Raw genomic sequence first — 13,099 nt, 5'->3', positions numbered from 1 at the left:
GTGAGTCAGGAATAGAATTCAGGATTCCTGAGTCCCAGGCTTGTGCACTAACCACTGGGCAATACTCCCTTATCCAGATAGCTAATGAAGATAAAATAGAAATTATGTTGCAAAGCCTTTAAGATTCTAAAGGAGTTTTTTTATATTTATTTGTTTTTTTTTGAAAAGCACTTAGAGTTCAGTTCTAAAACTTGGACAAGCGTCTTTATCAGGAAGAGTGATTTACGAAGGTGCTTATTTTCTTGTGTAGGTTACGGATTCAGCCATCTAGTCCACCCCCAAACCACCCTAATAATCATCTCTTCAGGCAGCCAAATAGCAGCCCCCCTCCTGTGAACAGCAGCATGCTACAGACTCATGGTAAGCACTGAGTATACCAAGCCATCTGTCATCCTATTGTGCAGGCCACTTGTCAGAACCTTATGGTTTTAAAGCACTTGGGAAAACAGTTCATGTCTTTTCCAAATTCTAGTGCCTGGCGCAGATAGCCAATGTAAAAGATTCTCCATCTGGCACAAGGGGCTGGTGTTATCTGAATACTTGCAGTGGATCTTGCCAGCTGGAATATGTTGTTATATTTCATGTCCTGAGATCCTTGTGTATAATTTCTGAGGGCGGGGAGGAGGGATATTGTTCTCTGATTATGCAGATAACTTTACACTGGTATTGTTTCTTTTGCCTTGCAAGTATTTCTAGTTGTGGCTATAGTATGATGAAGTTTTAGCTCCGAATAGCCAGGAAAGGCCGCATCTCATCACCCACTGAAATGCAGCTTGGTTCTGAAAACCTTTCTTTTGGCCCTGATAGCGTCAGACGCTATATCTGTTAAACAGAACATGCTCTCAAGTCTTGCAATAGCTCAGTGCAGTTACTCAAAGGGATTGTTCTTCATAGGTGCAGCGTCTCAGTCCCAGTTCCAAGGGATGCCTTCCCACAGTGCGATCTTCCAGCAGTCTGGTAACTGTTCCCCGCCCCCGAACGTGGCACTGACATGCATGGGCATGCCGCAGCCATCGCAGCCGCAGCAGGTCACCATCCAAGTGCAAGAGCCCGGAGATATGCTCAGCAACAACCTTCTGCAAGGGGCAGCTGTGGCAGGGCAGGGCATGTCCCCTCATCCACGAGGCATGTCCATCAACCCGAGTGCCAATCAGATCCAAATGCAGCATCGAGCTAACCTGATGGCCTCTCTCACGTATGGTCACAGGCCACTGTCCAAGCAGCTCAGTGCTGATAGTGCAGAGTCACACAGGTAAGGCCATTCTCCAACTGCTCTGCTAACCTGGGGAGGCGCTGAGGGGAGAAGGGAGGAGAAAAGAAACCGGGCCAGTCAGAGTACTTTCACCATGGCTCCGTGCGCCGAGGCTGTCTCTGTCTCCTGAGCACAGTACTCGCTGCCAGCAGCAGGCCGTGCACTGGTCATGCTATGGACTTAGCTGTGATCCTAGTCCAAACCCTTAGACTTCAGGGCTTTGTTAGTGGGATGGGTGCTCTGACAGCCGGGGGTGAGGATTGTGTGAAGTCAGCACAACTCCTGAGCCATGCGGGATAGGAAGCCAGCTTTCTCTCTAGGAACACAGGTTGCTGCTCAAGTAGAGTCTTGTGCTTTAGTAAGAGGGGAGAAATAAAAAAGTACAGAGACTGTTTCTAATTCCCCTTTGTGCCTGGTCTGGTCGGAGCCTACACTAGCTTCAAGAGCTCCGACAGACGTGCTCTTCCTCTCACAACACCTTCTTCCCCATCTGCCTTCCCCCAGCTCTCTCCAGAGACTTCAGCCATTCCTTCTTACCTGGCCCTGCGGAGTCATTGATGACCTGGGGCATGTGCTCTTCTTCAGGGTCTGAGTGCATTGTCTCTGCCGCTCTCCCAGAAAGAGCTGCTGGGTGACAAACCTTGGTCCCCTCTGCTCCACTCCAGCTAGGCCCTCAAGCCACCACCCTGCGCGTGTGCAGCCTGCTGGAGTTGGCTGGGAGATTGTGCAGAGCGCCTGAGTGGTGGTGGCCTCCTCTGCGTTCCTGGCTTTACTCTTGGCTGCTGCAACACAATCGCTGTTGTTTCTTCCTTGCAGCTTGAACATGAACAGGTATCCCCCTGCTAACTATGACCAGGTGCACTTACATCCCCACCTGTTCTCAGATCAGGCCCGTGCATCCCCCAGCAACTACAGCCCATCAGCAGGGGTGGGATTCCCCGCAACGCAGCAAGCCCTGAAAGTCCCTCAACTTGACCCGTTCCCCAGCTTCCCTCAAAGTGCGCCGCAGCCGCAGCCCTACACGGCATCAGCACTACAGCAGGCGCTGCTGTCCCCAACTCCGCCGGATTACAGCCGACACCAGCAGGTACCGCACATCCTCCAAGGACTGCTTTCCCCCCGGCACTCGCTCACGGGGCCCACGGACGTGCGACTGCCCCCGGCAGAATTTGCACAGCTCATCAAACGGCGGCAGCAGCAGCAGCAAGAATTTCAAGAATTGTTCCGGCATATGAGCCAAGGAGATGCTGGGAACATGGGCACTAGTGTGGGACAGAACCTATCGGAGCGTCAGTCGCTGTCTGTGCCTTATCCGAATGCTGACACGTACCATCACAGCAGCCCCCAACATCTCCTAAAAATCAGGGCACAAGAATGTATCCAGCAGGTATCTGCGGCTGCGGCACCCCATGGGTATGCACACCAGCCAGCTCTGATCCATTCGGAGAGCATGGAGGAGGACTGTGCATGTGAGGGTGCCAGGGACAGCTTTCCGGACAATAAGCGTTCAAATACATTGACCAAAGGTGGCCATGAGAACCCACTGCTTTTAAATGCAGGAGGGCATGGGGACCCAGAATCTCTGCTAGGAACTGTTAATCAGGGGCAGGAATTGGGGACGCATCATTACAGACATCAGCCAGCTACCGGATTCAGTAGGAATAAGGTGCCCAGCAGAGGTAAGACTTAGTGCTACTTGTGTACATGAAACAGCCTCTTCCAATTGCAGATACACCCCACATGCAAGCAGAGATGACTGTGTGTATCAGACAGAACTAGGAGTTTCAGTGACAGTCAACTTAGGGCAGTATTTTCTGGAGCCTTTTGGCTCCTAAGGCTGTAAGTAAATTGTGGACTCATACCAACTTTGTACCAAACAACGAGGAGGAGAATTGTTAAATAATAAAGGGACACTCCCAGACTCTTAGGACTTGGAATTTGATGATTCTAACCTGCAGGTAATGAGAAAAGACTCTGGATTCCTGTTTTGCCTTTAGAGATGAGCTGCAAAGTTTTGGGTGGTTTATCTGGTTTGTTTTTTTTTAATTAAAAAAATCTAGTGTCCCAAAGTAAGGGAATATGTGTGTATTAAATTATCCCTACTGCCCAAAGCTGTGACTGGTTCCTCCTTCGCAGTTCGGGCAGTGCTACAAGGGTCAATGAAATGTAGCCAGTAGTGCACAGTGTCATTTCTTGGGCCAGCTCCCTCCACTACAGTAACAGAGAGCACTAACTGGTAGCCCCAGAGGGAGCTTGAATGATCTGCTTGAGGAAAACTGGTTGTTTAAACTTGCTCCTAGTGAGTCCCTCAGGCCTGTTTTTGGTCCTGTGGAAAGTACTGTCCCCTTTCCTGGTCTCCGCACCCACCGTAACTATGGTGACAGAGCAGCATGACGAGTGGTCTCTTCAAATGACTGTTCTCCCTGCATTGTAGTTCCGTGTGTTTAGAATTCATCTCCTGCCTACCCATTCAAGAGGGGCGAAGGCTCTGAGCAGTACCACCTGGCAGGCCTGAGCAGGATAGAGCTATATCTGCTGTAGGAATGAGATGCATCTTATTTGAAGCCACCCGCTTTCTCTTGACTCCCTTGCTGTGCTGGTGCTTTGCCCACTCAGGAGGCATGGCTTAATGTTGAGACAGTAACCGCAGGTATTTTGTCATGTTGTGCGTTCAAGCAGGTGTGCATGTGAGATGAAAGGGGTCCTTCAGAGCGAGGACTAGGGCGAGGAGTGGCCTGCCGTCACTGTGCATTTGGTGATTTAGACCACTAACGCGCTGGTCCTGTCAGACCTCCGTTTTTCTGCTGTGCTGCAGTTTCCAGGCATGGCCCTGGTAAAGGACAGAGCTGTCCGAGTGCAAGCAGGCTCCGGAAACTCCTCTTTTTTGAGTTCCTCATTTTACTGACCTGGGTCATTTTTATTATTGACACAGCTAAATAAACTCCATGTAAAATGGTGCGAATGACTAAACAAGCCAAAAGCCATGCTTGTGCCCCGCTAATTGCTCTGTTAATATCATGATACACAGGAGAGTAGGACTTTAGACTGCAAGACTTTGTAAATGAGTAAAGAGAAGTCAACATTTACCATGAATTGTGCAAGCTGTTCTGAAAGAGGGAGGGAGTGCGCATGTGGCTGTTTGGAGTGTTACTATAGTAGATTGTACTCAAAGGTGTAGCTACCCTGACCTTTATTTTCCTCCTGGTGTTTAATAACCCAGTTGGAATCTAGCCTACACTCTTCCCGCTCCAATTGAGCTGCCATTTAAGTGACCCAAGCACTCTTATGTACAAATTAAATGAAATAAAACCTCAATGTAAATAGCACTAAAGAGTTCACTTCCAATCAGCTGCATACAAAACAACTCCAATGTTATCAGCAGCTCTGTGCACGCGCCCCTGAAGATCAACTGGGGGAGTATGGCCGGGGGGGTATTTAAACCCAAACAAGTGTAACTGTGTGATGGTTTCTCTTGAATAATTTTTTTCTCCTCCCAATCCCCCCGCCCCGCCTCACCCAAAAGGTTAGACTTTGTCTTTGAGCTCCCCTAGCTACATTCACAATGTTGTTTGAATGGATTTTAAATTGTAATTTCCCTTAAGAGGAAAATGTATTGTGGAAACAATAGAGTCGATATTTTTGCTTGAGAGATTATGAACCACTTCCTGGTCACTTGCACGCCGGTATATAAACTGAGGAGTATGCTGTTCCTGGTTACAGTTCTCTGGCGTGCCCAGTGAGTACTTTGGTCCACGTACTTGCCTGACAGAAGTGTAATTGTGTGTTGGGACGTTACGTAGCGTTTTGGGGCATGCCACCACTTACTGCTGCCTGTCACCTAAATCCTTATGAAGGGTCCCACCAGCTGCGGCCCACTAGGTTTGGATTCAGTGACTCGCTTGTGGGGCATCGCTGTGCCCCAGATGCTGTACAGCTTTGGAAACGCTGCCCAGCCCAGGGTGCCAGCCCCAAAACACCTTCAGTAGCCCTGGAGATTACTCACTAATTTGGTGGAGGAATAAATCACCGCTGTGTCTCCCGTGTTGTGTTAAAGCCATGCGGGGAATTGGAAACCAAGCTGTCTGTCTTGCACACATGTGGATAACTGACTCCTGCCATGGAGCTTTACCCTGCTCAGGTGGCTGCTGGGGGACGGAAAGAATTCAGATTGGGGTTTACAATGAAACGTGGATACAAATGTGAGCCTCCCAGGCTCTGTGTAATCTGGGCCTAAGCATGAGAAGTGCTGACAGCAGTGGCAGCTGCAAGTGCTAAATGGTTTTCTTGCTCCGTGTGCGGTTTGTATAGAAGGGAACTCCTCCCTTCCCTGGAGCCTCAGGTGTATGGGCTGCCCTAGTGCAGGCGGGCTACTGGGCTTCACGGGCTGCTAACTGTGCTCCTCTCTTGCTCCAGATTTGTACTGACGTTCTTTGTGCAGCCCTTACAGGCTGGTTGCTGATAGCTGCAGGCTCTTGTGAGCTGCCCACTCAGGCAACCGCTCCCACAGTTTGAACAGCAGCCAGAGCTGTGGGTGGGTGGCAGTTCTTTCTCACTGCCTCGTTCCAACCGTTTGTTTTCCAGGGTAACTCAAGTTTTGTTTTGTTTTTCTAGGAAAGTGAGATTTGTAACTGAACTTAACCTTGTGGCCGTGCAGAGGGAGGCAAAGCCAAGACCCAGTCTTGTATTATTGCAAAATCTGCTCTCATAACACCACAGCATGGTGAAGTACCATGTAACTGTGATATAAAGCAGCATGATCAGTGCATTTCAACTCCCTCCCTCCCTGCCCCCAAAACACCGGGGAGGCCAAGTGAGCGGGGAGGCGATACACTGGAGGGGCTAGTGAACTGGCATTGCTGAGGAATAGTACGGCTAGACAGTCAAGTTGATCCACATGCAACACTTGTCTCTGCCAGCTTAGTCGCAAGCTGGTTTGATCACGGATAATGCCCGTTAGATCGGATTGGACTGTGGGCAAAGGGAGTGCTGGCACAAGAGGCTGCCAAACCCCATTCTTCATGCGGAGGGAGATGTGAACCCAGATTCTGTACCTAGTGATGAAAGGCTACAACTCGTCTGTGAGAGCCAAGACGTGTTCATGCAGAGTGACCTGGAGTCTAGACCCATTCGCTGAGCAGGAATCCCAGACTCTGAGGGGCTGTTTGGCTGCAGAGTGAGACACAGATGTTCTCTACTGGGAATGGGGAGGCCCCATTGTTGCTTTTGCTAAAATGTGGGATCTTCCTTAGGACAGGTGCAGGTCCCCCCGCATGCCTGAATTGTGTTAGTTTCCTGGGGCAGTACAGTTTGGGGCCCAGTCCGGATGGCACTGAAACGAATGGATGTTCTGCTAAAGGCTTTGTTGGGAGCAGGGCCATTTACGATAACTGCCAGGCATGACATCTTGCCAAAGCAAAGAGCCCACAGCTATGCCTGGTGTAACTCCATAGGCACCAAGAGTGTCACGCCCAGGTTGGATTTGTCCCCGAGTGTCCAGTACCGACTCTGGAAAGGGCCTCTCCAGAGCAGTGCGGCGCCTCGCAGCACCACCAGATCCACCACCGTTTCCCCCAGGCAAGGAGGTAGGAGCTCTGTAGCCCTGAGTCAGCCGCCCTTGTGCCCAAGGAGACATGGAGGAGCTACTCAGTGCAGCTCCAGAGTTGTGCTTGGGCCTTTCCTCTGGCCCGTGAGTTGTCACGTTGTCCCTGAGTATTCCCAACAGCTGGTGGTCTGGAGAGCAGGAAAACCGAACCAGGGCCTCTTCATGGTGCTGTGTGGTGCCGCACAGTGGCCTGGATAGACATCAGCTGAATGCCTGGTAGGCCCCCACCAGAGGTTGTGTATCCTGCCTTTGCAGCAGATTCGCTTGATGATCTGACAGGTGGATGCTCCCCTTTCAACATCACTGATCCCCATGATTTCACCAGGTATCAGGCCCCCAGAGCTGTAAAGCTTGTGTAATGAGCAGCGGGCTTGTTCTGCCTGCCTCAGAAAAAGAGAGGGCTGGAAGGTGGAACAGTCTGCTCAGTGTGTGACAGAAGTGAGCGAGGATAGGCTTCCAGGCTTCCTCGTTCATTCAGAGTCCGATGCGACCTTTAGTAGCATGAGTTTTTGCTTAATATAAATGTAACTTTTGCCCTCAGACACAGCAGCTCCTGCAGCAGGGTACGGATGGACTTTGCCAGGCAGGAACTTGCCCAGATATTCAGCTTTCTACAAACATGTTTGAAAAGGGCAAGGAGCAGCGGTTTGATACAGATTTAGTATCGGTAACTCCCTTTGCCAAGGTTATGCAGAATGGCCCTTCTGGGACCTTCATTATATGGAAATCATAAGCATCTCTTTCTGGAGTGGTCTCTTTTGGAGCATCTGACCCATTCAAATAAGTGGGAGCAACAGGCTGTCTTAGTACTGGACAGGAATGAGGTTTTGTGGGTGTCTCCTGGCATTGTGATAACGTTTTTCTCCTCAAATATTATGTATCTGATTGAGACAGAAATTGTGCTGTCTTCCCTCTGAGTTCTCTTGAAGTGATTCCGGTCTGCTGCGAGCTGTGACTGGGATCAATAGTCGAGCTGGTCGCGAGAGCCTCTTGAATAGAGCAGCCCAGACATGGTCTTTGGAGTCAAGGAAAAACAAATCTGTGCTTCTCAGTCAGGAACAAGAAATATATGTCCAGTTGATATCCTTTTTGTACAGTCCTCATTGGCTAATGGATTAATTCATCCCCCCTGACTTCTGAGATCCTGCCAGAGTTCTGCATTAAGGCAGTTACTCCATGTTCTGTACCATTCAGAAACCGCTGGCTTCTTTATACTAATCCCCTTTCTCTTTTGTCTAACTCCCAAGAATCCATTGTAGGGAATTGTATGGACAGAAGTTCTCCAGGACAAGCTATGGAGATGCCCAGTCATAATGGATTGGGTTATTCTGCAAGACCAGCTTCCATTGAACACCACAGAGCCAGGACTCTGCAGAGACATCACACCATACAGAACAGCGATGATGCCTATGTAGGTTTGAGAAGGTTCATGGCTGCCAGGCCTTATGTACTGTGTAAAACTTACTATGAAGTGTGTGTTCTAGGGCTGAGCAAATAAGCCATTCACTAGCCAAATACAGACCCGCTTGTAACCCTGTGGGCTAACTTGGAATCCAGTGCTGTGCAGAGCAATGCTTCCCCCTCTGCCTTTTGGAACATCTCAACTGCATGTCCGTTGTGTACCGTGCAGTGTTTCAAGTGCTTTTAGCAGAGACCAACCCAAAAGTGAAATCTCCTACCTGTGGCTAAACAAGCATTGCCCAGTTTACCCACATACACCCAAGTCCATATGAAATTTTCCTGCAGGGTCAAGTGCACCCTAGGGTGCCTCTGCTGAAAACATTTGAGTTAAAGCAGGGATGAATACAGCCCGGAGTGTCTTATAATCTGCAAAAGAACCAAACTTCCAGCCAGGCAATATTGGTGAACAACCTAGCAGTGCGGTCTCAGCCATTGAGAGATCAGCGCAAGGACAGCTGCACTGCGTACGGGTACGTCAGCCCTTTGGGGATTTGAAGCAGTTCTGGCATAGTAAAGCCCTGGGTTAACTCTCCTTATAACTTATTAGGGTGCTGGAAGAAAATGTGCACTTGTGACTGTCTCCTTTCATCCTGGGGGAGCCCTGGGGTGTGACTCTGTCTCCTTCTGCCGTCTCCTCAGGTCCAGTTGGATAACTTGCCTGGAATGAGTTTAATGGCTGGAAAAGCACTAAGCTCTGCTCGGATGTCTGATGCAGTACTCAGCCAGTCATCGCTCATGGCCAGCCAGCAGCTACATGCCAGGGAGAGCGAGGGTAAGGACTTCCCTGGGGCTGAAAAGGCATCTTTCAGAGGTGATTGAATTCTGCTGCAATCTGGTTTGGGTCAGAAGCGACGCTGATTTGTGTCATCCTGGTCTATCAGATATGGGTCCACACCACAGAGTCACTTCCCTTGGTGGTATTCCTGTGCATGGAGCCAGCAGTGTACTAGGCACGTTGTAATACTGTCGAGTACGGTACAGTTGGCATTCTCTGTTTAAGCGTGGCCAAGGGCTGGAATAATAGATCTGCATTGGCAGAGCTGTGGAGGCTGAAAGATCAGGAGGAGTTGCAGGTCAGAGTTGAGGTGTATTGGCCTTTTGTGTGTCGAAAGCTTGCACTGATTGACTCTAGGCACTGTTACCAACCTCCCCACCGAGCATGTGCTGGTGCTTATTTCTGGTGCAGCCCTTACAGACGCTTGTCATTCTGGGTTGTGCTGCAGTTTCAAGCACATAGTGGCTTCCGTGTATAGTGACGCTTGTCTTGGATTCCTGTGAAGCACACACTACTGGCTGGAATCCTTTCCAGGTAAATTTCCACACACGCTTCTCGTCTCCATTCTTCTCAAGGTCTGTTGTCATCTCTCCCGTACTCTCTGAGCAGCAGGGAGACAGCTGGGCTGTAGCACGTAAAGCACAGTGTGACTTCTTAGGTAGTTGTGACATCGGCAAAGTCCTGGATTTGTGTCATGCTCACTGCAACGACTTTCTGTTAAAATGAGGGACAACCCTGCATGCCAGCCCTGACCCACACTCAGCACCTCAGGCCTGCCTGAGCCCTCTGCCCAGAAGCTTCAATCAACTTTGCTCTCCTGGGCCCTTGGTAGACTCCAGTGTCCCAAGTAGCAGTGAGAGATTTCTCCCATTCGCCTACAAACTCTGATGTTACTCTTTGGTCTTGCAGACTGTGGGGAAAGTTTGGAAGGTCAAGAGCATCCAAATCTAGCTGATGGCAGCCAGCATTTAAACACCTCTTGTTATCCATCTACGTGTATTACAGACGTCCTCCTGAGCTACAAGCACCCGGAGGTGCCCTTTGGGATGGAGCAGGCTGGGGTGTAGCAGGAAGGAGGGAGTGAGTATTCTTCTGTTTCTGTAAGTTCAGATCTTCCCTTTTCTGCCTCTAGGGTAGATCTTCAGTACCAGTAGCCCATGGGCTAGATCTCCCTAGACAACTCCTTGCCCCTCCCTTAGCTGTGGGTCTGAGAATGAAGTTTAAGATAGAGGATGTCCTTGCTGAGCTTCCAGAGGTCAGTTGTTTGCACTGCGGACAGTGCCGCCCTCGTAAACTTGTTGCTGGTGACCTTCAGTAGCTACTCGGCGCTTCTGCTTTGTAGAGTCTCTGGGTGGGAGTGCAGGGATTGGCGAGGGAAGGACTTGGCTGCTGGTGCAAGAACAAGCCCAAGCAGCAATGTTTCCCATCTGTACGGTGGTGTGTGTGGGGAGAGTGGACTCCAGATGGGGGCAGCCAGGAGGCAGCTCTCTGAACAGCTGTACAGTGACTCAGGCCTCTCTGGCTTGTCCCCTTTCTGTGGAGGGGCAGCTTTCAGGAGCCGCTGCTGCTGTTGGTAGAAGGACATGGCACCTGAAGATGGTCGTCTGTGGACTTGCGTGATCCTGTCAGCTACATGGAGCAGTGGGCACACCTCCATGGGGCACGCAGCCCCTCCTTGTGCACGTCTCCCTTTTCTTTCAAGCCCCTTGTGGCATTGGCAGCATGAGCACTCGGGGCACGTAGCCGGCTTTGTCAGGCTGGAGCATGGGGCGGGCAGAGGGATGTTTAAGGAGAAATGTCTGTCTCTTGTCCTGGCCTTTAACACCCCTCTTCTCTTCTCTTCTCTCCTCCCTCTCTCTCTCTCTGTCTCTTTTTTCCAGGTTTTTTGTACAGCTTTGAAATGAAAAGGTCCATTTTAAACCAACAGTATCTAGCAGCATTGCGCCAAATCGCCATAGTATTTCTCACTGAAATATCATGGCTCTTTTCCTCATAATCAGTTCCTCAGTGTGTCATTCTTTTGGTTTCTTTCGTTTTTGCCATATTTGCCTGTAACTCCAGCTATCACAGAGCTAACCAGAGAACCCGAGTCCTACACCCTGTGTGAAAGGATGGATGGAACTTGAGTTTTGCATTTGGTTTGGAGGGGGTTTTAAATGCCAAGGTCCAGGCCATCATGGATGGTGCAGACTCAGGCGTTCTCCCCTTCATCCAACTCTGCTCTTAAGACTGTCCAACATCATCTTTTTCTGGGGACAAGTAGGAGAGCATGGGACAAATGCCTTCCAGGAGCCTGCCTGAATAGGGGAAGCAAGGGGCAGGGAGGGAATTTGAAGCTCTGTCCTCTGGCAAGCAATAAGCAGAGCTCCTGAAAACCAAGTCCAGAACCAGAGTCGTTTTTCCAGAGTTCCAGCGCACACCATCAGCCCCAAGGGCAGAAGACGGCCACGCTGTAGTTTTATTTCCATACCCCTCTTTGCATCTGCAGTGATAGTGGGGCCAGAGCGACGCTGGGGCAAGGGCAACTCCAGTCTCCCTTACCGCGATGCTAGCCTGTCCAACCCTCCCCATCTGACCTGCGGAGCAGATTGTGTCCCCGACCCCACTGGTTCTTCCAGTGGTGCAATACGCTTTGTCTCTCTCATCTTTGTCTGCTTTTCTTTTTGTCTGTTTTTGGTCATTGTGCTAAAAGGATCATTTCCCCCTCCTCCTCCTTTTTTAATACCTTTTCCTTTCAAACCCATGTACGACCCTTTTTTTTTTTTTTTCAGTTTAAAGTAAAGAAGACAAGTTGTTTCCCTTTGTCTTTCTAGCTTTTCCTCCTGATCATGTAGGAATTGTTTTATGGTAAATGTTGTTGTTTTTATTATTGTTGTTGTTATTATTATTATTATTATTAATAAAAGACAAAAGGAATTTCTGTTTGAGAGAAATTTTTAACTAGATTCTGTTCTATTTGAATTGTGACTTGCACCTTTTGTTCAAAGTATTTTATTTCTTTTTAATGACATTGTAATTGTGACTGTTTTTTTCTCTTGTGCCAGTGGCAGAAGTGATGTTCTCCTTTATACAAATTCAGACATGCATAGATCTCTTCTTTGTCATTCTTTTTCATTTCTTCCCTTGACTGATAGAAACCAATGCCCCCTCCAGTGGTTGGGGCTAAGGGAGTATTTTGTGTCATCGTTGCCTTTGGAACTTTAAAAGCTACAACTGAAAATTCCTATTATTGACACTTTTGGGGGAATTTTTTTTTAAATAAAGGAAAAATCAGTCCAACCCTCCTGAATTTGCACAGAAGGAAGTGTGAGACCAGCATGGCAAAGGTTAATTTGCTATCACCATCTCTTCCCCAAAGTCCCCCAGCAATTGTCATAAATGGACCTGCAATTAGAAGAAAAGGAGAGGGGAGGGGAGAGAAGAAATCTGCAGCTGACAAACAGTATCTCCTAGGTTAATGTTTCTAGAAAGCCTAATGTCACTCTGGTTTTATTGGTGTGTAGTTGTCAAGTTACATTTCTTTAACATGTAAAATAGGTGGTGTGTGTTGGGGGGGTGGGGGACCCAGACAGGGCTTGCCGGACTTAAGTGAGAGGGTACCAAGAAACACTGAAAGGCTTTTTGACATTGCTCTGTATCTTTGATTTGTTTTCCTTTTGTTTACATGACGTATTTCTGGGAGAGTTGACAGCCGCCCTACAGTAGCCATCCAAAAGAAAAGCAAGGACTTGCTTAACCGTGCCATTTCGCCGTATCACACTTTTTTATCATTGCTTTGTATTGTAGTAATCAATACGCGCAGTATATGTTGAATGTATATTAATATACTTTGCTATTATTTCTGTTTTTTGGAAATGTCCGAAGTATTTTTTCTTCCTCGTTTATGCTGGACTAAAAACAAACAACTTTCAGTAAATCTTTAGTCCATTTTTTTGTGGGTCACTTGCAACTAGTAACTTAGTTGGACAATGGGATCATGACAAATAAAATCATGATTATGATCTTGTGA

At 48.8% G+C, this 13,099-nt stretch overlaps 1 protein-coding gene across 3 annotated transcripts in view; it reads left to right on the top strand.

Moving 5' to 3' along the window:
* SIK3 (SIK family kinase 3) overlaps positions 1-13,099 on the top strand; it is a 151,549-nt gene extending 138,450 nt beyond the window's left edge. For 2 of the 3 annotated variants that reach the window (XM_084611969.1, XM_084611967.1), the window contains 7 exons: positions 251-360; positions 895-1,252; positions 2,069-2,931; positions 8,102-8,265; positions 8,955-9,087; positions 10,000-10,170; positions 10,971-13,099. In XM_084611969.1, the coding sequence (XP_084468095.1) occupies positions 251-360; positions 895-1,252; positions 2,069-2,931; positions 8,102-8,265; positions 8,955-9,087; positions 10,000-10,157 (1,786 nt within the window). In that variant the 3' untranslated portion in view covers positions 10,158-10,170; positions 10,971-13,099. The remainder of the gene's footprint in view (positions 1-250; positions 361-894; positions 1,253-2,068; positions 2,932-8,101; positions 8,266-8,954; positions 9,088-9,999; positions 10,171-10,970) is intronic. The other variant, XM_084611968.1, reaches the window with a different exon arrangement.

This window comes from Lepidochelys olivacea (assembly GCF_965140295.1).
Source record: "Lepidochelys olivacea isolate rLepOli2 genome assembly, chromosome: 22".
Taxonomy (NCBI): Eukaryota; Metazoa; Chordata; order Testudines; family Cheloniidae; genus Lepidochelys; species Lepidochelys olivacea.
Note: the sequence above shows the minus strand (reverse complement) of the source record. Positions and strands in the feature narration are given on the sequence as shown.